This window comes from Meles meles, chromosome 5, assembly GCF_922984935.1.
Source record: "Meles meles chromosome 5, mMelMel3.1 paternal haplotype, whole genome shotgun sequence".
In the NCBI taxonomy this organism is placed as follows: domain Eukaryota; kingdom Metazoa; phylum Chordata; class Mammalia; order Carnivora; family Mustelidae; genus Meles; species Meles meles.
Window position 1 is genome coordinate 150,417,081 of NC_060070.1, and position 27,095 is coordinate 150,444,175.

Here is a 27,095-nt window from a genome sequence, read left to right on the forward strand (position 1 = left end):
GAGAGCTTTAAGAAAAACAACAAAAAACAGTAGCAAAGCCCAGTGGTGATGGGGTGATGGCGTCACCCGAGGACGCATCTTACCATACAAGTATCCAGATCTTCCAAACGCTCCATCTCCGTGAGCTCCTCCTCCGTGACCACCGAGCGCTTCGCTGGCTTCTCCTCCGCCAGCTCGAGCTCTAAGGTCTCTGGCTGAGCAAGGGTCTTGCCGCGTCTGCTGAAATGGTCAGCCTGGGAGAGTCGAGGAGAGCCAGCACCAGAGGCAAGAGAAGAGCGTGTTAGCAGAGCTCTGGGAGACCCTTCCACAAGGTGGCATGGCGAGGGACTCTATCTGCCTGCGGCCAGTGACAACACTTAAGGCATTCACCCTAAAATGACTTACCTCTTCGCACCTTTGGAGGGTGGACTGTCCTAGGCCAGAAATTTAAAAACCTCCCTTAGTAAATGACAAGAACACTTGGTCTAGAAGAAAATAAGGAGTGTTCTTTTTCATCAGTTTTATTTCACAGTTCCTCTGAAATTACTTCTTTCTCCATCTAGTGCATTAAAAGTATCTAATTAGGGGAAATAAAATGATTCAAACCTTCCTGTTTTCAAAGGGCTGCAAGGAAGGAAATTGCTAACAAAATTGTAATTGCGGCCAGCTTTCATTGTTTTCAGGTAGTGAATATTGTATGTGATAGGATTTATTAAATCCCACTGTTAGGCTTTAGGTAAACCTAAAAACATTATGATAAGAGGCAGAATAAACAGGGCTGGCACTAATAAACTCGAGTGGCGGGCTGATTCATCACCAGGAACTTTGATTTAATTCTTAGGAAACGACGAGAACCAGTTGACGATACCGTGAACCTCTGGCTACGCTTCTAACCTTAAACTGGGGGATATACTAACGTCATTGGAATGTCTTTGAAACCAAAATTTCATTTTTCAGATACTATTCCTTTCACACAGCAGTCAACCTCTCCTCTTACAATCCAAATCAGAATATTAAAGTTCAATACATAAGTGCACCCACACAATTCTTTTTTAAATTGTTAAAAAAAAAAAAAGGACACTTTTTGAGTAAATTCTTCAAAGAAAGGCAAATGCAAAAAAGGTGAACAATTCAGCCGTCCAGTGTGGCGCTCACGGGCAGACACGCTGATTCAATATCAAGGGGGAATTCTGAGGTGGTCCCTGCAGCCGTGGGTTATCGAGCAAGTTCCCATAAAGGATGCTCCATTGATTTTGTGTCTGCTTATTTAAAAAAAAGGAAAAGTCTGACTTGGGAGCTCTAAACACTAACATAGCTCTTTCCTGTGCCGTAAACGAGAAGCTAGTGCTTCTTAAAACCTCTGGGGTGATGAACCAGTTTTTAATATCTCCGGTTTGCCATATACCGGTAAAATACAATAAACATGAAACTTTGGAGAAATAACATGTGTTTGCATTTGTGGCCATCTCCCACTGCTCTAGAAACTTCTCCGTGTTTCCTAATGGTTGCTGACCTGACCTTGTTGGGGATGGGTGCCTGGTGGTGAGTCACCAACTCTAGCTCCTCCCAGGCAGGAGATGCCTGTCCTACCTTTTCGGCTTTAGAGGACAGCCTATGTATTTTTCTGAAACAGTCGTGTTGTCTGCCTCAGGGAGAAGAAGTGGTTACTGTTCTTCTCATTGTGGGGTTCACTGGCGTCACCAACAACTCAATGCCATAAACCCCGGCCATCTCCAGCCTGCACAGTTAAGTTGAAATCTTTCTCTGGGGAAAATGTCAAGACTTGCTTGAGAGATCCGTACCACATCGCACTGCTACAATGTTTGCGACATGAGACAGAAGGAGTAATAAAACCTCCATCGGCGCCTTGGGGGACTTCCTGAAGTTGAAAACACATGACGTTTCTGATATATTTTATATATGCAGCGATATTGGAAGTCTTCTACCTTGATAAAACGAGTCTCTAGACGAAGGAAATTTCTTTCTTTACCTCAGTTATATCCAAGATGCCTGGCTGGGCACGCGGCAGCCACCAACCCCTAGACTGTGTCCACTTGCCTCTGGCCTTTCTTTGGACTCCACATATCTCCTTCCCCTCACCCCATGTTTTCAGGAATAGTCCATTCTCCGATGTGAGTCGGAGAGCAACAAAATATGCACACAAAAGTTAAATGACCTAAAATACCTTAATTTTAGATCTCAGTCTCAGTAATATTTCTTAGCAAAACTCTGATCTGCGTTATAAACGCACGACAAAATTTCTCAATACCATCACTTCTCCTTGCCCTTCCATTCCCTCTGGAGAGATTCTAACATGTTCTAGAATTGTCTGGAAGCAGTGTCAGAGAGGAAAAGTAGGATCGTGGCCCAGAAAGCTGCAGAGGAGTAAGATGTGGGAAAGAAGCTGCCTCCCCAACCCGGAGGCTGCCCGGCGTCACAGCGGACCCCAGCCGGAAGTCCCACTCCGGATGGGCACAGCACTCACCAGTTTGTGATGGCAGCGTGACAGCGCGTCCAGGATTTCGTCCACAATCCGATCAGACAGGAAGGAGGCCACTGTCAGCTTCACCTCACTACGTGAAAGGCAAAAGGACACAGTAGCATCTTAATTTGTGCCAAGAAAAAACATCACCCACCCCCGATGCTATGTCGAGAAGGTCAACTGTGATTCCGCTTCTGTCTCTGAAACCGGAATAGAAGAACATTTGCACAGGGCTAAGGATTTCCAAAGATGAGCCTTAAACGCCGCCATAAACACACAGGTAAGAGACCTGCTTGGTCAGTTTCAACCTGTCTCTGCGATCTCAAAACTCAAGATGTAGGGGCATAAATGAGAACCATCTGGATAAAGAGAAACTGAATGGGAACCAGATGTACCGTGTGGCGAGGAACAATTCCTCCATTGACATAAAGGAAAACAAACCTGGGCTGGAGAAAATAAGAAAGTCTAGTCTGATTGTTAAACTTGGGTTATTACTTTAATATGCATGTCCCCCGCCTTAAAAAAAAATACAAAGCCTTTTACCAATCCAGCGGTACCACACTGAGCTGCTTCTGCCATATTCCCCGTCTTACTTCAACTGTTAACAAATTCACCACTCTCTTGCCTTTTATGAACAGGTTACCAGACGTGCACCTTCAGTGTCCCCGTCTGACCTTAGGAAGGTGTCCACTCGATACAAAGTAACTCACTAGTTAGTTTTGGGGTTTTCACTAATAAACAAGTCAGGCATGAGGGTCTCCGTCAGAAAGCTGGTACTTCAGTCTGCATTTTAGTTATCTGGTATTCCCAAGAATTCAAATTCCGTCTGTTGTCTTCAGTCTGAATGATGCTACCGAAATAAACGCACGTACCCAAAAACGGATACAAACACAAGACAGGGCTGAAGGTGAGTGTTCTGGAGAGAGACAGACCCATGCTCCCACGTCGTCCTGTGAGTGCAGTCTGCTTTTGAAGTCAAGAATTATTCAAGTTTTTAGAGAGGGAAAAGAGTTATCAAAATAAAATTATTTAACCCTAAAGCTAAGGTTGAAAGTCTATTTGTGGAACAGGGAAAACCCTTTCTAACCTAAAGGCAGTAATTTGCATTGAGATTTTTTTTTCTGCCAAGCCAGATTTCGGATGGCAGGGGAAAATGGAGGCGCTAAGTCTTTGATGTCTACATTAGAAATTTTCCTAGGCTAAAGATAAAACAGCATTTCTTTAATTCCTGTCTCTGAAACAGGGTCTTGGGAGCTATTGGGCTTATCTAATACTTTACTTTATTATTTCCCAGAGGTGTCTGCTGATAAGAGTCACCTGGGTCTTATTTTTTTTTTTAATTTTATTAACTTATTTGAGAGAGAGAGAGAAAGAATGTGTGAGAGAGAGAGAACATGAGAAGAAGCATCAGAGGGAGAAGCAGACTTCCCGCTGAGCAGGGAGGCCGATTCGGGACTCGATCCCAGGTCTCCAGGATCATGACCTGAGCCAAAGGCAGTGATCCAACCAACGGAGCCACCCAGGCCCCCTCACCTGGGTCTTATTAAAAATACAGATTACTGGGTCCCACCGCAAACCTGGGGCAGGAGGGATGGTTTAGGAGGGGAGGGGGACTGGGAATCTAATTTTTTTTTTAAGATTTTATTTATTTATTTGACAGAGAGAAATCACAAGTAGATAAAGAGGCAGGCGGCGAGAGAGAGAGGGAAGCAGGCTCCCCGCTGAGCAGAGAGCCCAATGCGGGACTCGATCCCAGGACCCCAAGATCATGACCTGAGCCGAAGGCAGCAGCTTAACCCACTGAGCCACCCAGGCGCCCTGGAAACCTAATTTTGACAGGTACTTCCTCTCATTTTTTTACACGTTTGGGAATTTTTTTCCCCATAAAACTATAGAACCAGTCATTTATTTCTCTTTTTCTCTCCCCTCTTCCATCTTAGTGAGGGAGGCGTGGCTTATCTGTTTCAAACTGTAGCACGAAAAAGATCCTTTAAAATGAACTAAAAAAAAAAAAACAGTTTCAGGATCGTTCTATCATCTTGTTACTGGATAATGTGCTTCCTTATTGAACTTCCAAACTGCAGACTTTGAGAGGAAATGATTCCACTGAACCTGCGTGGGCACGGCTATGTCTGGATGTACACACAGGTGGGAGCGTTTGTATTTTCATTCCACATGTGCTCCGCATACCGCATTATAAAAAGCCGAGCAAGGAGTCCATGAACATAGAAGTGATTCACTGACACGAGAAGTTCTAACCTGCTGGTCACTTTCCAGAATGAGCCCATGTTCAAAAGAAGGGGCCGTATCTGACAGAATTTGGGACTCCAGTAAAGGCGTCACAAGAATGTCATCTATTTAATAAAAAAAAAAAAAAAAAAAAGAATGTCATCTATTTGTAATTCAATCCAGTAGGACAGATGGATGGTGGCCAATGCATTTTTTCCTTCCTTAATACTTCAGGGGCTTCAGTAAAAATCCTAAAACTACGGGTTGCAGAAATACTAAACATACCTAGTCTGGGCTCGAGTCAATAACATCATTGGTCTATGGGGTCCTGTAAATCTTCGAAAAGGCCTTTCATTGCTCAAGTCTTACTGTGCAGTTGAGTTGCCCCTAGAGTTTTTTATTTGTAGAAACCCAACACACAACACGGGACAGCTGCACCCTAGACCTAAGACTGTCCCGTCGCTGCAGAATTCCTCAGTCCTCGCAGTTCCATGATCTACTTTCCATAGCTAGGTTGTCGTCATTTTTGGCTTATTTTAAATCTCATTTTTCTCATAGGTTCTCATTCGGCTACACATCATTCGTTCTGTGTTAACGCAACTCCCAATTCTTCAGAGAAGAGCTGAGATTTGTTTTGTTTTGTTGTTGTTGTTTTTTGCTACACTGAAGTATTCCTACCGAGATTTAGAAACAGTTAAGAGAGGACACTTAAAAATATTTCTAAATTTAGTTTCTAGCCCTCTTGACTCCCCAGTGGAGAAACACTGAGAATCTGTGGAGTATCATTCAGACCACGAACCCCCCGTCGCGCCCCACAGAGTTTCTAGGTGGAAATTGAGGACAGTTTGTTTGGTGATCCCACCTTCTCAATATTCGTGTCTTGGCGTATTTTTCAAACTTTACCGGGCACAAATCTAGGTCAACACACCAGAGCAGCATCAGCACGTACCCAGTATCCAAACCCACCAAAGAACACAGGGGGCAAATTCGGCCAGGTCCAAGTGGGCCTCCTTGTCTATCTCCAGACTGTGCATTTGCTCCGAACAGCACAGTAGCAGAAAGCAAACTTCAAGTTAGTAATTTTTAAAGGTGGAAGATAAGCTTCAGGAGGAGAAGAAAGGGATTACAAACAGGTACACCCCTTCCCCACCATTAAAAATCAAACAAGCCGGCAGCACCAGATAAGTCGCGAGAGGAAGCTTAAATCCTGTCGTTTGTGTTTAGGACCACTTTCGGTTCATCATGGTCCGTAGTGGAAAAAATGGTGACCTTCATCTTAAACAGATGTCAGCATTGCCAAGTGGCAAAAAATACAGTTATTCTAGCACCGAAACAGCACCTTCTGAAGGTGGAGAATCCATGGAGTATAGCTACTGTTGATTTGATGGGCCCATTTCATGCAAGCAACAGAAGTCATGTTTGTACTATAATCATGACAGATTGGTTCACAAAATGGGTTGTGATTTTGCCTCTCGGTGATGTTTCAGCATCAGAAATTTCTTTCTTTCTTTTTTTTTTTTTTAAGATTTTATTTATTTATTTGACAGAGAGAGATCACAAGGAAATAGAGAGTCAGGCAGAGAGAGAGAGGGAAGCAGGCTCCCTGCTGAGCAGAGAGCCCGATGCGGGACTCGATCCCAGGACCCCGAGGTCATGACCTGAGCCGAAGGCAGCGGCTTAACCCACTGAGCCACCCAGGCACCCCAGCATCAGAAATTTCTAAAGCTATTATCAATATATTTTTCTTATATGGACAACCTCAGAAAATAATAATGGACCAAAGAGAAGAGTTCATTCATGAGATCAATGTTGAACTGTATGGATTGTTCAGCACGAAGCAAATTGTAACTTCTCATACCTCCCAAACCATTAATCCCACCGAAAGTACACCGAGCACAATCAAAGCATTACTGTGCTGACCACCCAAACAACTGGGATGATCACCTATCAGCCATTTCATTTGCGTTCAATGTAACTCACTTGGAACCTCCTAAAAATACACCATTTTTTCAAACGTTTAATCGCAATCCTTATATGCCTGAGACTTCAGATGCTCTTCATGAAGTGGATGGTGATGATACACGTATGTTTGCCAGAATTCTAGGTGCAATTAAAGAAGCTGATAAAATAATGGAGAATAAGACAACTTCAGCAAGACAGTTGGAGAACAGCAATCCTGATGAACTAAATAAAAGCAAGATCATTGTTAAAAAGAAACCAAAGCAATTAAACCCATTTCATTTAAAAGTGGGTCATGAAGTTTTAAGACAAAGGAAAAATTGGTGGAAGGATGGTCGGTTCCAGTCTGAATGGGTTGGTCCTTGTGTCATAGACTATATTACAGAAAGTGGATGTGCTGTTCTGAGAGACAACACTGGGACTAGACTTAAAAGATCTATCAAAATGTCCCATCGTAAGCCCTATGTAAGAGAGTCCAGTGAAGAAGACAGTCTATCTCTTACAAGGCTCAGTCGTGGCAGATCATGACTACATTGGATTGCCTGAAATTCCAGTTGGAGCATACCAAGCAAATATTCTGGTAGAAGATGCAACTGTTGGCGTAGTCGATGATGAATTACTCACATCAAGCAAAGATCGTGAACTGTTAGAGTTTAGAAATGCCAGAATCTCTCCATTGATAGAAGATCATAGTACTCTTGAAAAGCAGACTTTCAGTCTGTCGGACTCTTCAAACCAAGTCCTTGAGTACTTAAGTTAGTAAATACCAAAATTCACATAAAGTGCTCGTTTAAAAAGTATAACTCCTTGAATCTTTATCTTTTCCACTTAAAAAAAAGTTGTATAGAAGTGTCTTGCCATGCTCTGAATGACTGAATCCTGAAGGTTTATTTTACAACTATTAATTTATCTAAACTTGTGTCATGTTTGAGTGTCAGTAAATATATATAAAGGCAAAGGAAGCCTATAATATATGAAACCCACTTTTTCTTATGAAAATAGAATAAGCAAAGTATGATTGCTTCTTACAAAGGAAACTAAATTCCAGCTCAAGACTGTCAGATCTTTCTCTGGTATTGGTACCATGTTTTCAGTTTAAAAATCTTTTTGGATTATTTCTCCCCTTTAAAAAATAACTTTGAACTACCTAGAATGGGCTTAATAAATATTTATTCAACTGTAAAAAAAAAAATCAAACACTTAAAAAGAGCAGAGAGCTGTAGGCTCCTGAGTAAAGCAGGCACGTCCGTGGTCATCTTGTTCTGGAAACGTGTAAACCTGGGCGTTCACGCACAGCTCCGTTTATACACAATTACTGCCCCTGAGACATGCCGAACACACTGTACCTGGTGAGAGCCAACAGTAACCAGTCTCCACGGTGGCCTCGACTACGTCCCCAGGACCACAGGGCCTTGGTTTCTTAACGTCATAAACCTACCTAATTTTGTTGAGGATATCGATTCCAGACTGCTCCAACAGGACATTTTTCACAAAGGTCCGTGGAATGGAAATCTTTTCGGTGCTGGCGTTAATCAAGTCTTGTCGAATGTGGGCTTTCTTCATCACGTTGGGACAAAGGTCCTCGGCAGCATCGACCATGGACTCCAGCAACACCTGTAACGCAATGCAGTGGAGGGGAGGGTGACGTCAGACGCACAGGGCTGGGGGAGAGGTGATGTCAGAGCATGGGAGTAGGGCAGAACGCCGAGAGCTGATTATACAGGACCCTGAGCCCTTCCAGAACAGGGACTCAAGAGCCTCAGAGCACGACCAAGGATTCTGAGCTGCTCCTGGGGGACCAGTGCTGGCTAGATGATCACTGGATTTACCGCTTTAAATCACCCGGAAGCCCCAGCTGAGCTTTGGGCTGGCATCTGAAGGGTCACGGTGTGACGGCTGCTTCTAACACCAAAGCGCTTGGGAGAAGACAAAAGCAGATATGTATCAAGCCTTTATACACCAACTTACCGGTAGCACTGGACTGTTCTCTCTGTTGCTAGAAAAGAAAGTACCAGGTACCCCTAGAAAATATATCAAGCTTGAACTCTTGCATGATTTTGCAAATCACAGAAACCCCAAATCGAACCCTTCAACAGTTCTGTCAAAACATAGGTGGTGAAAAACCCACGGATGTATGCTTTTAAAAGAAAAGTTTTAATGTTCAGTGAAGTTATAATTGTTACAACAAGACACAGCATGAATGACAGACAAAAACATTTACTGGGCACTTGACAGAGAACAATCAAAACTCTGGAGTTTACAACATGTTTCTGCACCTTTTATCCTTCTGACACCAGCGAAGATGGGGGAGGGGGTGCTTTTCAGGTGATCACCATTTTGAAGCTGAAGAATGTGGGGGTGGGGGGAGTTAAATCATTTGCGGGAGTTGGAGGACATGGCTGGGAGCGTGGAAAAGGGCATGAAACGCACCAGCGAGAAACCGAGATCTGAATCCTAGCGGAGGGACACTGGGCTGTTGCTGATTTCCCAATTTTAATATTCTCCTGTATAAAATGGCAAATAAAATAGTTCTTCCCTCCTGAGATTACTGACGATAAAATGACATTACACACTTGAAGTGCTCAGCGCGGTGCCCAGCACGTGATAAAAATTCAGCCTGTCACAGGTCACATGAGGAATGCTTCCAAGGCCGCTACTTTCAACAGTAAGACCTCAGTGTAGGGAAGCCAGCTTGATCCCATCACTAGTCGGGGAGAACAAGGACGAATGAAGCCTGTTACGGCAGACTGGTCCTGAGCTCCTTCAGCTCACAAATTCTCATACAGGCCCCGCCCACTAGTAACACCCCTCGTTCTGCTGCGGGATGAGCAGTAGAGCGGCAGGATGTGTATAAAGATCTTCTGGAAAACCGGGGAGGAGGGGGAGGAGGCAGCCACCTGAGAAGTTTCCAAAAGCAATTCATCTTTTGACAGCGCTCTGGCCCTATTATAATGCTAATTACTGACTTCACAAATCATTCCAAGAAAGCTGCAAGCAATGCAAATAAGTCGGTTTAAAACAAATTATTTTCCTTTTTGGCAGGAGAATAAACAGATTCTGGTCCAGACTGTGTGGCATCCAGTACTCTGATCAGAAAAACCTCAGGAACCAGAATGCTATTGGGATTCTGTTAAGTTCATCCATACGTTTGTGACTTTCGGAAAGGTTCCTTCTGCATGACAGCGCAAATTCGGCTAGAATGAATCTCACACCTAGAGGAGAGGCCTGGCCTCCAGTGTAGACCCTGACGTGAAATTTCTGTGGAATATTATCTCAGAATAACTTTGCAGATCTCTGCATTCTCGCTACAAATTCATTTCTCAGGCCTCTTTCTGCTCTACAAATTGATAACTGCTTGACTTCAACCCTATACAAAGGAATTTCAGCCTGCCTTTGGCACTCAATTCAACAGAGGCTTTGGACTGAGTCCCTACTGCCCCCTGTAGCCCACCACTGACCAACATGAGAATACTATATCCCACCAAAGAATATCATCCATGGTGGCCTTTGACCCATATAATAACCTTCTAAGTGAAGGCTGGTTTTCACAAACCCATTTTATAGCTAAGGAAATCGGCTCTTGGAGAAGAGAAGCGACTTGCTTGAGCTCACTTAGCTGGTTAATGGAACAGGTGAGATGGGGACTCAGATCCTCTGTTTGCTACTCCAGGGACCCTCTTCTAGTGTCCCTGCCCCTTGTTCCGAGGAGCCTCCCTTTCCTCTCTTTATAACCTACAATTTTCATCCCTGTTCCCTTGGGTCGATGATACCCAAGGGTTCCATGGGAGACATTCTGGTCATGGTGTTGGTAGAAAGGGGAGAAAAAATTACAATGGAGGCTCTGACCACTTATTGGTGTCCAGCCCCCAGCTCAGATTCTAGAACAGCAGCTCCTTCCTAGTGTCATGCCTTCTGCACACCAAACCATATTCAACACCCATCCTTTCACGGTTTCAAATAACTACCTACATTCCAATGATTCTCAATCAAATGTTTACGTACAACCATCTACATAATCCAGAACATACATATACATACATACAATGCAGTCTAAGCATTTCTCCTGTATTTTCTTTCATGGAAAGGTCAGTTGTAACACACTTCATCCTCCCCTTACCCTCCACTAAACAGTAACTACAACAGCAAAATCCACCATGTTCACCAAGTTTTTATTGTGATGGTACCAGACGAGATCAGAAATTTTAGAGTCTTCAACCCTGTCCACCATCTCTACCTCTAAAACATGTTAAATTTACTCTTACATCCTTCCTCAAAAGCAGAAATAGGTCAGAAGATTATTCATTAGCACAGAATAGAAATCTCCGAAATACCTGGTAACTGTTCAAGTTGCTAGTTTCATTTCTTGTCCTATTTCTATATTCCCCTTCTAGTTATTCCCATTCAACTACAGTTGAAGTTTCTCACATGATGGCCGAGGCTCCATTTCCAGGCTTTGCACACACCATTCTCCTGGCCTAGGATCCTTCTTTTCCCTTCTGCAGCCAGAATAAATGGTCTGTCCTCCTCCACACGCAGTTCAGCTCAAGCATTACCATTTGAACAGACTTTCTTGCTCTTCTGCCCTTAAGCCCTCTATACCCCAAGCTCTGATGACACTCCTTGGTAACCATATAGCATCTAGTGGAGACCTCAGAAATTAAATGTGTCATAAAACGGTCAAGAATGTAGCACCTTATAACCACTTGGGGTGTGAAAGAACCCCTCTGAGAATCTGATGAACACTCATCCAGAAAAATTGGTATAAAGCTTAGCATGTAATTTTAGAAGTTCATCAAGAGCGAAAGGCACCAGATGCAGGTGTACAACTTGTATGTGATGGCCATTGTGAAATCCTACCCTTTACTGCCAGGGCCTTGTACAGCTCTTGGAACAGTCTCTAAAAAACAAAAAATCTTACAAGTCCAGGGATTCACTAAATATGGGTACTAAACAGTCCATCTTTTCTCTACTAATCTCTCTTTCTGTTGCATTGGTTTGCCTACTTCTGATTTCTGTTCTAATTATGATACGTCTTAATATATGCTGGGATAAGACTGTCAACCATCTTGTTTTTCTTCGTAAGTGTCTGAGCTCTTTTTGAGCACTACTTTCCCATATATTCAGAATTAGCTTTGTCAAGTTCTGTTAAAAACCCACTGCAATTTTTACTGAATTGTATCCAATAATAGATGAGTTTGGGAAAAACTGACATCCTGTGATATTGTCTCTTCTATCCATAAACCTGACACACATTTTACTTTGTTTTAGACTTTCGTGAAAGACCTTCAGTCAAGTTTTATAATTTTTCATCACTGAGGTGTTAAACATCTTTTTAAAAAATTTATTCTTAGGTACTTAGATTTTTCTGTTGCTATTTAAAAGGTTAATTATTTCTAATGATATTTTTGAACTAGTTTTTGTTGACATATAGAAAAGCAATCAATTTTTACATATTGGTGTAGCTCCAGCAACTTTATAGTACTAATCTTAACAATGTACCTGCAGATTCTTTTGGGGTTTCTATGTAGACCATCATAAAATCATAAAATGTACAAATCAGAATAATTTTCCTTCCTTCTTAATCCTTATAATTTTCATTTCTTTTGCTTGTCATATTGCATTGGCCACAATCTTTAATATAATGAATAGAAATGATGATGAAAGACATCTTTGCTTTCTTCCTGATTTTAAAGCAAATATTTGTATCTTTCCCCCCAATTTATTAAAAAAAAAATCCAGACCTACAGAAAAGTTGAAAGAGTGAAGTAATATTCATATCCTTTTCTTAAAACTTAGCAATTGCTAATAATTAGCAACATTTGCTTTTTCTCTTTCACTAGATCATTTGAAAGCAAGTTGTAGGCATCAAGACACTTCCTTCCTAATTTTAAATTATTAGCTTTAGCTCATTAGTTTCCAGCCTTTCTTCACCTCTGATATTGGCATTTATGACCCATGTATTTCACTCCCAGTACTAGTTTAGCTGAAATTCAGAGGTTCTTATATTACTATTAAACTTATCATTTAATTCTGAATATTTTCTTATTTAAATCATATTTTTGCCTTTGACCTTTGGGTTATAAGTAATTCTTAGGGGACCTCAGGTGGCTCAGTTGGTGGCTGTCCTCTCTTGATTTCTGCTCAGGTCATGATCTCAGGGTGGCGGGATAGAGCCCCATGTCAGGCTCTGCACTGAGTGTGGAGCCTGTTTAGGGCTCTCTCTCCCCTGCCCCTCCCCTGCTTGTGTGCATGTGTGCACTCTCTCTCTCAAATAAATAAATAAAGTAATTTTAAAATCTGTAAACAATTGGATTTTTGCCCAAATTTTCTTTGTTTACTAAGTTTTAATTTGTTTGAAATGGGACCAGAGAATATGGTTTTTAAAAATTGTTGCGATGTTCACTATGACCTCCTTAGCATTTTTGATAGATATTCCAGGTATCCTTAAAAGAATTAGTATTATTCTAGTCTACTTGATCAGAACTGAGAATTCTGGGGCACCTGGGTGGCTCAGTGGGTTAAAACCTCTGCCTTTGGCTCAGATCATGATCTCAGGGTCCTCGGATCGAGCCCCACATTGGGCTCTCTGCTTGGCAGGGAGCCTGCTTCCCTTCCTCTCTCTGCCTGCCTCTCTGCCTACTTGTGGTCTCTGTCTGTCAAATAAATAAATAAAATCTTAAAAAAAAACAAAAAAGAACTGAGAATTCTGTCGCTCCAAAATTATTATTTTTAGTACTTAATCTGAAATATTCACTTCCTTAATGCATTGTTATTCTCTTTATTCTTTTCTATTTAAGTATAATTAACAGTATATTAGTTTCAGGTGTACAATATGATGATTCAACAATTCTATACATTTCTCAGTGCTCAATAAGGTAAGTGTACTCTTAATTTCCTTCACCAGTTTCACTGCCCCCCTCCCACCACCGCTCCTCTGGTGACCACTAGTTTGTTCTCTGTATTTAAGGTTTTGTTTTTCGGTTTATCTTTTTTCATTTGTCAATTTGTTTCTTAAATTCTAAATATGAGTGAAATCATATAGTATTTGTATTTTTCTGATTGACTTATTTCACTCAGCATATTACCCTCTAGGTCCATCCCTATTGTTGCAAATGGCAAGATCTTATTTTTTTGTGGCTGAGTAATATCATTGTATACATATATCACATCTTCTTTATCTATTCATCTCCTGATGGACACTTGGGCTGCTTCCATATATTGCCCATTGTAAATAATGCTGCAATAAGCATAGGGGTGCATGTATCTTTTTGAATTAGTGTTTTTCTTTTCTTTGGGGAAATACCCAGTAGTGGAATTACTGGATCATATAGTAATTCTATTTTTAACTTTTGAGGAATCCCGACACTGTTTTCCATTGTGGCTGCACATTTTTTATTCCCACCAACAGTGCACGAGGGTTCCTTTTTCTCCACATCCTCACTCATACTTACTTCCTGTCTTTATTTTAGCCTTGTGTCAGGTGTAAGGTTTGATTTGCACTGTAGGTTTGATCCACATTTCCTAGCATCTTTTCATGTGTCTACTGGCCATCTGTCTGTCTTCTTGGAAAAAAAATATCTATTTAGGTGCCCTGCCCATTTTAATCAGATTATTTGTTTTTTTTGCATTGACTTGTAAAAGTTCTTTACATATTTTGGATATTAACACCTTATCAGATACATTGTTTGCAAATATCTTTTCCTATTCAGTACATTGCCTTTTTGTTTTGTTGGTCATTTCCTTTGCAGTACAAAAACTTTTTATTCTGGTATAATCCCAAAAGTTTAATTTTGCTTTTGTTTCTTTTGCCTGAGGAGACATATCTAGAAAAATGTCTCTATGGCTGACCAGAGAAATTACTGCCTATACTTTTTTGTAGGAGTTTTATGGTTTCAGGTCTTCATGTAGGTCTTTAAGCCATTTTGAGTTGATTTTGTGTGTGTTGTAAGAAAATGGTTCAGTCTCATTCTTTTGCATGTAGCTGTCCAGTTTTCTCAGCACTATTTGTTGAAGAGGCTGTCTCTTCCCTATTGTATATTCTTACTCCTTTGTCATAGATTAGTTGACCATAAAAGTGTGGGTTTATTTCTGGACTCTCTATCCTGTTCCACTGATCTATGTGTCTGTTTTTGTGCCAGTACCATACTGTTTTGATCTCTATAGATTTGTAGTAGATCTTGAGATCTGAGATTGTGATACCTCCAGCTTCGCTCTTCTTTCTGAAGACTGTTGTGGCTATCTGGGGTATTTTGTAGTTCCATGCAAATTTTAGGATTATTTGTTCTAGTTCTGTAAAAAATGTAGGAATTTTTGTGGGGATTGCATTAAATCTGTAAATTGCTTTGGGTAGTATGGACATTTTAACAATATTGTTTCTTCTAATCCATGAACATGGGATAGCTTTCTATTTGTTCATGTCGTCCAATATTCTCTATCATTACTTTACTTAAATTTACTTCACCAATTACTGGTAGTCATTTTCAAAGATTTCTACCATAATAGTGAATTTGTATCCACTTATTCTAATATACATGGACCCATAGGATAAGACACACACCTGTTTGAAATTATGTATTTCTGGTAAATTGGATCATTCAATGATCTGCTTTATTTCCAGTGATGCCCCTTCTGCTATATCACTCGATCTGGACAGGAGCATTCCTCTGGTGTGGGACTGAATCCTACATTGCAGGATGGTTAGGTTCATTGTCACCTGCCCATCCCAGTGGCTGTGACAAACCAAAATAATCTCAAATACTTCCTGATGCCCCTCTAGGTATACAGTATAACCCCTGTTCCGTGCCTCTGTTTCAGTGGTTACATGAAAACTTTTTTTTTTTTGCTCTTTAATATTTTTTAAAAATTTATTTGTTTTTTTCAGCATAACAGTATTCTACATGAGAACTTTTAACATGGATACTCTACTTCCTGTCTCAAGCACTTCCTGAGATGATCAGAGCAACCAACAGGGAACCACTAGTCACACACAGCTATTGAGCACTTCAAACACGGCCAGTGCAACCGAAGAACCGAGTTGGAAGTTTTTAAAATTTGATGTGATCTAAAATTTAAATGACCACAAGTGGCCAACAGAGTAATACATTGGACGAGATAGGTCTAATGCAAATGTCTTAAATCTTTTCCAGACTATGACTGGGACCTTAGACTGGTTTCCCTCATTCCTTATTGACTTAACTACTCTTTTCTAATACTTTATTTCTTCTTAATTTTTTTTTTTTTGGTATATTTATGTTTGGCATTTAATTCTGAAACTCAAGAAAGGTCTCTTAATCTACTTTATTCTAAGTCTTCACGGGCACAGATATTATTTTGTTTGACTGTATCTCTAGGACATGGCTTAGTGTCTGGCATACAGCAACTATTTAAAAATATGCACTGAGCAAAAGAATATATTCCCCATCATTGTGAATAGCCACACTGACAAGGTCCATGTTGGCAGAGCAGGAAATCAGTCCATTCCAAATTATTCAGCTACTAGAGTCTCTATGGTTCACTGCATGCTAGAAACTGACTAGTAAGTGTTAGAATTTAGGTCTTTTTTTTTTTTTTTAATTTTAATTTTTTTTTTTTCAGCATAACAGTATTCATTGTTTTTGCACCACACCCAGTGCTCCATGCAATATGTGCCCTCCCTGTTACCCACCACCTGGTTCCCCCAACCTCCCACCCCCGCCCCTTCAAAACCCTCAGGTTGTTTTTCAGAGTCCATAGTCTTATGGTTTGCCTCCCCTTCCAATTTCCCTCAACTTCCTTCTCCTCTCCATCTCCCAATGTCCTCCATGTCATTTGTATTTCTTCTTAATTTTATAGCACAGATGGGGCATTAACACTGTTGATTATACTCAGTGTTTCTTTGCCCACACTTGGCATTTGCCCTGCTTGTTATACTTTCTTGCATCTCAGACTCTCTCTGATAATTTTTCCTTTGTCCCAAAGTATATGTTTTTTGTTTTTAAGATTTATTTATTTTAGAGAGACAGTGAGAGAGAGCCAGGGAAAGGGGCAGAGGGAGAGAATCCTCAGACTCCCTGCTGACTATGGATCCAAACGTGGGGCTCGATCTCATTACCCTGAGATCACAACCTGAGCTGAAATCAAAAGTCGGACGCTCAACTGACTGAGCCACCCAGGTGCCCCCAAAGTATATCCTCCAGGTATTTATTTAGTATAGTCTAGTTAGAGTAAACATCTCAGTTTTTGTTTGGATGAAAATGTTTTCATTTCAACTTCATTCTTAAAAATTAGGTTTTATTGGATATATCGTTCTTGGTTTATACTTCATGTTCTCTCAGAAGCATGAGATATTCTTTTCATTGTCCTTGGCTTCCACCAACTGTTGATTTGGGAGCTGTCTTGTCAGTCTTAGTATTGGTCTTTTTAAAGTAATATGGTTTTCCCCTCCCTCTGGCTCCTTGCAATGCACTCTCCTTGTTCTCAGTCCTTTTCACTTCCTGTTATGTGATTCTAGACAATGGATTTGTTTTTATCTATCAGACACGGGTTTCACCGGACTTTCTGAATTGAAAGATTCTGGTCATCAGTGCCTGAAATCCTAGCCACCATCTCCTCAACTGTTACCTTTTGTTGTTCTCCCTTTCCTTCTGGAAATCTAAACTAGGCTTATGGTAAACTTCCTCACTCTAACCGTGCTTCTTAACTTTTCTTACAGTCTTCATTTTGTTAGTGTACATTACCCTACCTTCAGACAGTTTGAATCGAAGAGGCCCTGCACTGGAAATGCGATCATCAGATTTCACTCTGCCCGTATCTCCCCAATGCTAGTTAGGAGGGTATGTCCTGACTGTACAAATAACTAACAATACTCAGAAAACTTACATACTATTTGTAAAGTAAATTGGATGAATATCCTTAACATGGCAGCTACACGCCCGGATTCCCACTGTGAGCCAACACTTGCTGCCATCTACCACCAGCAAACACAACTTCTGCACTCCAGTGCCTGACGTCTTTCTTTTGCCTTAAGTAATTATAAGGAAACAAGAAAACTCAGAGAACCTGTTTAGCCAAACCAAGTGAACACCTGCTAAAATGCCACCAACACCCCTCGGGCCTCGTTTCCTTAGTAAATCTGAAATTTGCCAGTGAAGTATTCCACAGGTGTGCTGACAGTGAAATTATGGATTTACAAGGCCAAAACAAGCACTCTAAAATTTAAGTCCCAAAGGGAAAAATGAAAGTTTCTTTTATGTTAAAACACTCAAATCTCACTTATTCATCTTCTATTATTCCAGGAATAAATGTTAGGATCAAAAAACAGGGAAAACAGGAAGAGCGTTGTCTTTTAAAAACACCTAAAACAGACCAGGGCAGAGAAAATACCACCTCTTCTCAACGAAGGAATTTCTCCAAATTTAATTGCTTTCTTCTCCTCCAGATAGTCTGCTGAGAAGGCTGGTTTACCTGGCCATTCTGTTGCTTTTCTGAAAGGATATTTCTGAAAGATGTCTCAGAGTGTTACTTGAACTTATTATTACCCAGTATTCAAAATGTTTACTGCTGACCTTCATGCAGGACTGCCCAGACACAGGGGATACACAGCTGAGTGGCTTAAAGAAAGCTGACTTACAGCAAGATCAGGACACAACCTCAGGTCTACTTGTCCCATTTTTTAAAAAAATCACTGTAATAAAATCTTATTTTTACAAAGTAATCCACCCACTTTAGCTTCTGCTAGTACAACATATTAATTTTAAAGAATCTGGGAAATAGAGAAAGGGCTTTTTTTTTAAGCTAAAGTAGATACTAGTAGTGAAGTAAATAAGGACCACTGTGGTTTAGTGAGAAAATCAATATGGATTCTAATGAAAACATTTTTTCCTACATCATTTTAAGAAAATCAAGATCGTGAAAGGCTATATAAATACACAAAGGGGTAGGGTGCCTGGGTGGCTCAGTCAGTTGAATGTCCAGCTCTTGATTTGGGCTTAGCTCATGATCTCAGGGTCATGAGGTCAAGCCCCACCTCAGGCTCCGTGCTTAGCACAGGGTCGCCTGTCCCTCTCTCTCTCTGTCCCTCCCCTTGTTCTCTCTGAAATAAATAAATAAAATCTTAAAAAATAGACAAATGGGGATTTTTTTTGTTTAAATAGTAAAATGATGTCCACTTGTTAGTAAATCGGAAGGAAACAGAGAAGATGTGAGCTGCCTACAGTCTGTTGAAAGAAGTCTATGGTACCCAGTTCAAGGAAATTAATAAGTAACATTTAATGAAGAAGCTGTGATTAAAGATTTGCAATGATTCCTGCCAGACATTCCCAAAGGGAAAGGAACTTGGAACTCAAAAGGACTGAGAGTAAACAAAACAAGCAAGTGGGGACTACAAAAACGGGCCAAGGAGGAGTCAGGGACCTCCAAGAGCCATGAGAACAGAGAGAAGCAGGCTCTGAGGTTTGCAAATAAGGAAGCGTTGATGGAGAACACGGCTGAAACTGACAAGGAGTCAGAAAGGCCAGCCTCAAAAAAATGTGGGGAATGTCTATTTACAGAAAAATATTTTGGGTCCTAAATAGACTGACATTAGTGCGGGCTTTAAACAACTCAAAAGCCTTTTGCTTCAGACCTCAGCCTTCTTTTTTTTTTTTTTTTTTTAGATTATTCATTTATTTATTTGACAGAGAGAGATCACAAGTAGACAGAGAGGCAGGCAGAGAGAGAGAGAGAGGGAAGCAGGCTCCCCACTGAGCAGAGAGCCCGATGTGGGACTCGATCCCAGGACCCCGAGATCATGACCTGAGCCGAAGGCAGCGGCCTAACCCACCGAGCCACCCAGGCGCCCCAGACCTCAGCCTTCTACTCCCTTCCAAGAACGAGGGGCAAGTCAACGGGAACCCCTCGGTGGGTGGAGAAGGAGGAGGAAACGTGCGATCGGAGACTCCACAGTCGGAAGCTGTTTGGCAGGGATGTACCTGATGCAATATTCCATCCTGATTTTTTGGGTTTTGGGTGTTTGTTTTGCTTTGGTTTAACGGAAGTTTTATTTCTCACTGCCATAAAGTCCACCTTAGGACTGTGGAATTCTCCAGAACAGCTGCTCTCCATGGAGAGGGCTCAGCGTTCCGAACAACTCTCAGTTTCTGGCCCTTTTTTCACACGGGCCTCAATGTCTGAGCAGGAAGAGCCCCGGGGTCTCACACCAACAGATAAAGGCTTCAGCCCAGAAGTTTCACGCGGACTTCAACGCCAGCAAATTCTCAGTATGTGAGGAGTGATCACAAAGGCTTTAGAGGAAAACACTAGATGATAGATACAATTAGATAATTAGATAGATTAGATAAATATACAATTTAGAAAAGAAGAAAAACCAATAGAGAATAAAATTACCTGACTCATACTAGCTATTAAAAACAAAACAAAACAAAACAAAGACCAAATAAGACTTTTCTACTCCTCTATCCTGACCAAGAGGAACCAAAGACTACAGTAGTGTCGGGAGGCTGGGGCAGCGGGAACACCGTCTGCAGATGTAGATGAAAGTATGAAAGGTCCAATCCGACCTAGAAATAGGCCAGTTACAGGCATTTACCCTACCTGGATTCATTAGCAATTAGACCATAAATACTGGCGGTTGTGAGGTAACAAAAAATATGTATACTGCTCTCCGGCCCCAGTTCCTGGCACAGAGCTCCTGAAACCCTTGCAATTTCCTGAGAGAAAACACTAGAAGCATCTTCGGTTCTGAAATTTGGCCTGTGACCCTGATTCCTGACCTAGGCTCCTAAAACCCTCGTAATATCCTGGGGGCTAGGAATGTCTGTTCTACCGAGGTGACATAGGGTGGGCTTCTGAATGGTGGTTCCTGGTTGGGGACTGGTCACCAAGAGACCAAACACCACCCTCAGAAGGTTGGAATTTTCAGCCCTGCTCCCCAGTGTCTTGAGAAGGAAGAAGGGCTGAAGATGAAGCTAACGATCAGTCATGACTACATGATGAAGCCTCCATAAAGATCTGAAAAGTACACATTCAGAGAGCTTGCTAGTGGTGAAGACCCGGAGGTGTGGGGGGAGGGGCGCTCCAGGACAGGTAGCTCTGCTCCCCGCCCCCCCACCATGACCTTGCCCGGTACACGTCTTCCCTTGGAGTGTTCGTCTGCACCCTTTATCGTATCCTTTCACAAAGTGGTCAGCGCGTTTCCTTGAGTTCTGTGAGCTGCTCTAGTCAATCAGTCACACCTGAGCAGGGTGTCATGGGAACCTCTGACTTAATGACGCAGCCAGTCAGTCAGAAACACAGGTGGCAACCTAGACTTGACTTTGGTTGTCTGAAGTGGTGGTGGGGGCAGTCCTGTGAGACTGAACTCTCCACCTGGGGGGTCTGAACCTTCCCCAGGGAGATAGTGTCAGAATAGAGTGAAGTTGTCGGACATCCAGCTGGTGTCCCTGAGAACCACTCGGTGGGGGGGGAAGTCTCACACACCTGGTGATCGGAAGTGTCATTTGGCGTGAAAGCAAAGGCGAGACACGCACAGGTGAGTGGAGGTTTCCAAACACACTGGTAGATCCAATGAACTACTATGTAGCCATTAAAATGATGGTGATTTTTCACTTATCTGGAATTGGAATTGTACTCATGCTGTTGTACCGAATCCAGAAAGCACTATAGTCTAACCACATATACACATACAATCGTGTGTACGGACATAGAACATTTGGGAATTCATTAAAATATTAAGAAGGATGCTATCTCTGGGATTTCAAGTGATTTTTTCCCTTTCCTTTCTTTTACGGTTGTTAGTATTATTTAAATGCTTCACAGACTAAGTTTCCTTTTTAAAGTGAAAAATAAATAGCAACGAAGATAGTTTCCTTCCTACATGCTGTATCCTCCGTGGAGGATGAAACAAGGGCTATTAGGTAACAACTGAGCTGGCAAAACTCTACCGAGCGGCCTGTCCTTCTGCCCCTCCGTCTCTACTCAGAATGGATGCAAAACACCTACATTAAATAAAAGAAAGACGACTCACTCGAGTCTCTCTCTGCATTACATGCCCAAGAAGATAAGAGGGGCTTAAACTCCTAAATAATCCACATTTTCTCCTTCATTAATTTAATTTACAAGCAGAGTAATTATCATGTTGTGAAGTTATTACTGAGTCCCACATCCAATCCCCATGAGCTGAAGCAATCTCATTCTCAGGAGAAAACTGACCAAATAATTATAGAAATTGAGACATGGTTTTTTAAGGCATTCTTGAACAGGCAGATCAGAAATGAGGACCACCTTCTGGAGGTACAATTTCTCTGTGTAGTTGTGTTTGAAGTAACCTTAAGAAAAATCTAGTCTCAGGTTACATTTCAGAGAATATTTTTCCTCCCCAGCCAGGGAGCCTGTGGACAAGTCTCTGCTACTTCGGGTGCCTTGTTGCTTCATCTAAATCCCTGTCCTTGTCTTTCAACCAGCTTCTTATGAGGACCGTTACCCACTCACCCAGCGGGAGGCCCTCTGTAGCAGCAGCTTCCGGGAACCGTCAACGGGGCTCCCGTCCTCCGGGCCATTCTCTAAATCAGATGTGATACCAGAGGATATTTTTTCCCTAGAACAGACTTCTCTTCCTGCCTCATAAGTGGAAATCCATCATTTGCTTATCAATGGCACCTTGTAAAGTGCATTTAGAGATTTTCCATCAAAAGTATGAATTTTCTAGGTTTGACTCGCTCTCATTAGGTAAGAAGTTACTCCCACATTTATACACAAAGTTCAGACAGATCCAGCGTTCCTACCAGTGCCTGTGGGGTAGGTGAGCACACGCACACAAATCGCAACCACGGAAGTCGCTACGGTAAGAAGTACCATCACACACAGCCGTCCGAGCGATTTCCCGCTCCAGAATAACGGAAACCGCACACACCTTCAGTTGTTCGTCTACGACTCTCGTCACTTCTCCAGCCATGGACTCCAGAGTTTCTTGAATGGGACCGGACGACAAGCCGCTGGCCCCCGCCCAGGATGCGCCCCCGACGTGGTACAAGTTTGGTAACAACTGTAATAAAAACACAAATAACCTCTCTGTAACTGTGTAACTAAGTACCCGAGTCACTGCAGAGTTAGTGAAAAGGGTAAGAAACATTAGGAGAGAGGCTGTGCTCTCCATCAAAGGCTTCATACAGATTCGGAAACTGTGGCGTTCAGGATCAGTATGTACCTCCGTGCCCCTTCCCGCCCTCCTCTGCGGAATGAAGGTATTTGACTAACGCTCAAGATCGTCCTCCTGACAATACTCGAGGCTGTATGAGTCCAAGAGCAGAGCCAGGCCCAGGTCCCAGGCTCTCTGGCCACCCCCCTCCGACCCTCAGTCTTTTCCCCATGAAGCCAGACTTTGGGCACCAAATTCTAATTTGAAAGAAGCTTCCTTTTAGAGGTGACAGAGGGGAGTCTCGCGCTATCAGCTTGGAAGGATAACACTTTCAAATGAGCTGCTGCTCATGTAAACTTCAACTCTACCCCTCAGCTCTTCAGGACCCGATGACAACCCTTGTCAGCACAGGGGCCCCCTACTTCTTACTCTGTATTTTGATGACCGGTAATTAGCCCAGGGAACAGAAAGGAGGCAAAGAGGAACTCCACTCACTCTGCCATTTGTCAGTCACCTTGACATTGGGTAGAAAGCTAAAAACAGTTGGACCTCGTTTGTAGAACTGAAGCTTAAACAAGCTTTTTATTACACAAGACTCTCACGTAGCCTGAAGTGAAAACTCACCGTTTTAGAATTCTTCGCATCACGCATGAGCCTCTCTGCTGACTTTAAGTCTTCCTGGACAGCGTCTCCCGCACAGTTCCGTAAAGAGTTGAGATGGTCCTGTACTTTCACACATATTCTGTCAATCATCTGCTCCATGCCATGAAAAGGACAGCAAGCACCCAAGACAGCACAGCCAATATTCAGAGAGAAGAAAACATGGAATGAATGAGGACAAAAACACCTCTTAACTAGAATATTCCAGAAGGTAGCTTATGGCCAGTTATTAATTTATCTGTTCGTATCAGCAGCGTTCGGCAACATTAACTCCGGTAAAACATCTCAGGGACTTCGGTCCTCTTTCCTGCCTGAGGAAACGCAGCACGGAGAACCAAAGTGTGTACTTCTGGATGATTCAGAATTTCGTGGCTACTCTGTGACATTTCGCTAGATAGTAACTCTCCTTCATTAATTTCATTTAAGTACCCTCTGTGACAGAAATAGTGCCAGGGACTGAGGAAACAGAGAAATGGACTGTGTAATTTGGCGACGGCTGAAATGACTACAAGATGGCATCCACAGCCAGTTGGTCTCAATATTACAGAATCATATTTTAAAAAAGATTTTATTCATTTATTTGAGAGAAAGAGAGCATGAGCAAGGGGAAGGACAAAGGCAAAGGGAGAAGCAGGCTCCCCCCTGAGCAGGGCTCAATCCTGGGACACTGGGATCATGACCTAAGCCGAAGGCAGATGCTTAACTGACCAGGCCACCCAGGTGCCCAGAAATTAATATTTTTAAAGCTAATTCAATTATATTAGGTACTTCCCCATATAAATTAAAAGCCACCCTTCCGCCCAAAAAAGCACGTTGAGGTTTTATGATTTTAACACAGGCAATAATAAAGTTGATAACATTTAGTTTCTATTCCATGAAAGCCGCTCTCCCAGGTTAATTACATCTGAATCATTTTCGGTTACTCCACAGACGTAAGCGTGAAACCCAGAGGGAAGTGGAAGATCACTATTGGAGACAAAAAGTACCAGAGATGGACAAGATTATGTCCTTTTGTATTTGCATTTACAGACAAGAGCATGAAGAAAGTTAAGAAAGACAGAGATGAACCATGGTTTATAAAGTCTCTCCAGTATTTTGCTCAGAACTGCAGGCAATTTCATGGTCTTAAAAAATTACTCCTTCTTCCAGAGACCTCACATATCCAGAGTCCTATCCCATCTGGGCATTCACTTGGCAGAGGTGGCAATCTAGTAATATTTTTTCAAGATTTTATTTGTTTTTTTTTTGACAGACCGAGATCATAAGTAGGCAGAGAGGCAGGCAGAGAGAGAGGAGGAAGCAGGCTCCCCGCCAAGCAGAGAGCCCAATGCGGGGCTCGATCCCAGGACCCTGGAATTATGACCCGAGCCGAAGGCAGAGGCTTTAACCCACTGAGCCCCCCGGGTGCCCCCTAGTAATATTTTTATTTAAATTCATGCTTGCTCTATTTTGAATGATCTGAAATAACCACCACTGGAAGCCAAAGTCAGCCCTTCTTCCCCCATGAACTCTGTGACAACAGAGACTTGGGTCCACCACTCGGAAGACTTATGGTCTGAATGCAGAGTGGCAGCATCACCATCCCTCTTGTCCTCCTGTTCTAGAAAATCTGGTTCTAACATTCACTCCATCTCCCTTTCTAGTGTATTAGGAAGACAACCCAGTAAAGTAACACCACTCACAGTACTTATTCCCTGACACAGGGTCACTAAGTCAACATTAATGTACATTAAGAACAGCTCCTATTACCATCAAATGGCCTGGGGTTACAGACGTGAAGGGCCCGGAGCTCCCCACAGGAAACAGAAGTTCTATGAATTATGCTTCTCACTAAAATCTAAGCTCGCAGGGAGCAATCATATCTTAACTTGATGCGTTTTCACAATGCCCTGCAGAGAACTTACTACAGGCTTTAAAACAGCTTCTTAATTGATGTAAATTCTAACTCTTCTGTTGTATTGATCTCCTCAAGCGAGGAGTCATCCATAATTCAGATCTTCCCAAGAAAAATACTTAATTTCAAGAGACAAACCACATACTACAAAAGGAACTGATACACGTCTGAGGTCACATTGGAGAGGCTTGTGGAGGAGGCATTGTGAAGTTGGTCATCCTGAATAATCGGGAGGCCAAAGAGACTCCTGAAACGTGTGCGGTCCCCAAGGAGACAAATTCCAATGACCTCAACACCACGTTCTGTAACTGGAATTTATAAAAGTACCTCCGAAAGAAACATAAAAATTTAGTTCTTCCACTCAAGTAAGACATAAAACCTCCCAAGTCTCAAAGGTTTGTCTGAACACATAGTTACTAAGGTTCGGAACAGCCCAAGAGGTCATATCCAGATGCTTCACAACCAAAGAGCTCAGGGACTAGGAACGTTAACCTACAGAAGACGACCGGGATGACGGTGTGGAGAGCAAGTCTAACATTCTGACAAGAACTCGAGGATTTTGACTCTCAGTTCATACTGAAGTTCCTAAGGCACACAAATGCGAGGAGGAAGGAAGATGGGAAGCCGAAGACTGTCATGCCTTGGGCTGGTCCGCCAACACGTCTCAGGGTAGGGGACAGCACCCACGCTCTTCATCTGAACGGCCGCTCGGTGCCTTGAGCCCCAGCGTTCCACTCTCCTGCCGCAGCCCGTTGCAGTTGTTAACCACCACCGTCCATCTGAGCGGCTCCCTTCCCTCTGAGGAAACGTACTCTGTCATTCCTGGACACGGTCATCTTTACGCTGAGTCCTAATCTGTCTTCCCATGTCCCCTGGGACAGACCCGTGACTTCCCCTTGAGAACAACAATCAATCGCACGCTCGCTTCTGTGGGACGGTCTGGCACACGTCTGAGCGCAGGCAATTCCTCTTCCCTAATCTGCTTCTCTTCACGTTTCACGTTCCTGGTTCCCCTTGCTACTCTGCTACGGTGACAGTCTCACCGTCCCCAACCCTCTCCACCCCCAGGCCCCTTCTCTGCATTGTCTCTTCCATCTTGGACCCTCACGAAATACACCCCACCCCCCAATAAAACTGACTGTAAGCCAGGAGAAGGGGATCGGAAAGCTGAGCGGGGCGGGCACCTTCCTGACTGTAGCAAGCGCCTCCATTCATGCGGTACCGGTCAAGCCGGCTTCTGTGGCAGCTAAATCAGCACTAGCTCACGTCACACCTGTTGGGGAGCGCTGAGGCTTTTGCAAACGTACCGGGCTAAAGAACCCAAAGTTCAGAGCTTAGAACTCCTGGTAATAAATGCCATCTTTGGTTGCTCTCCACTTGTTATAACTGTTCCAGCAAATGCCGCATTTGCCGAGAAATTTCATCTTTCGCCATGTCACTGTCTTTAGCCGATTCAAGAGACAAACTGAGGGGCGCCTGGGTGGCTCAGTGGGTTAAAGCTTCTGCCTTTGGCTCAGGTCATGATCCCAGGGTTCTGGGATCGAGCCCCGCATCGGGCTCTCTGCTCTGCGGACAGCCTGCTTCCTCCTCTCTCTCTGCCTGCCTCTCTGCCTACTTGTGATTTCTGTCTGTCAAATAAATAAATAAAATCTAAAAAAAAAAAAGAGACAAACTGAATTCCTAAAACCGAATGCGATACCGTCCCGAATAAGATATACCTTTTGCCACCCAGTGACCGAGAAGCCTAGAATTGGAAAGAAATATTCACCATCAACGGTAAC

General features: G+C 42.6%; 1 protein-coding gene across 6 annotated transcripts in view; it reads right to left on the reverse strand.

Annotated features, from left to right (window-relative positions):
- CARMIL1 (capping protein regulator and myosin 1 linker 1) overlaps positions 1-27,095 on the reverse strand; it is a 305,453-nt gene that overhangs the window by 57,159 nt on the left and 221,199 nt on the right. For all 6 annotated transcript variants that reach the window (XM_046004391.1, XM_046004388.1, XM_046004387.1 and 3 more), the window contains 5 exons: positions 23,385-23,513; positions 22,536-22,667; positions 8,088-8,263; positions 2,465-2,552; positions 84-233 (listed from right to left, as the gene is read on the reverse strand). In XM_046004391.1, the coding sequence (XP_045860347.1) occupies positions 84-233; positions 2,465-2,552; positions 8,088-8,263; positions 22,536-22,667; positions 23,385-23,513 (675 nt within the window). The remainder of the gene's footprint in view (positions 1-83; positions 234-2,464; positions 2,553-8,087; positions 8,264-22,535; positions 22,668-23,384; positions 23,514-27,095) is intronic.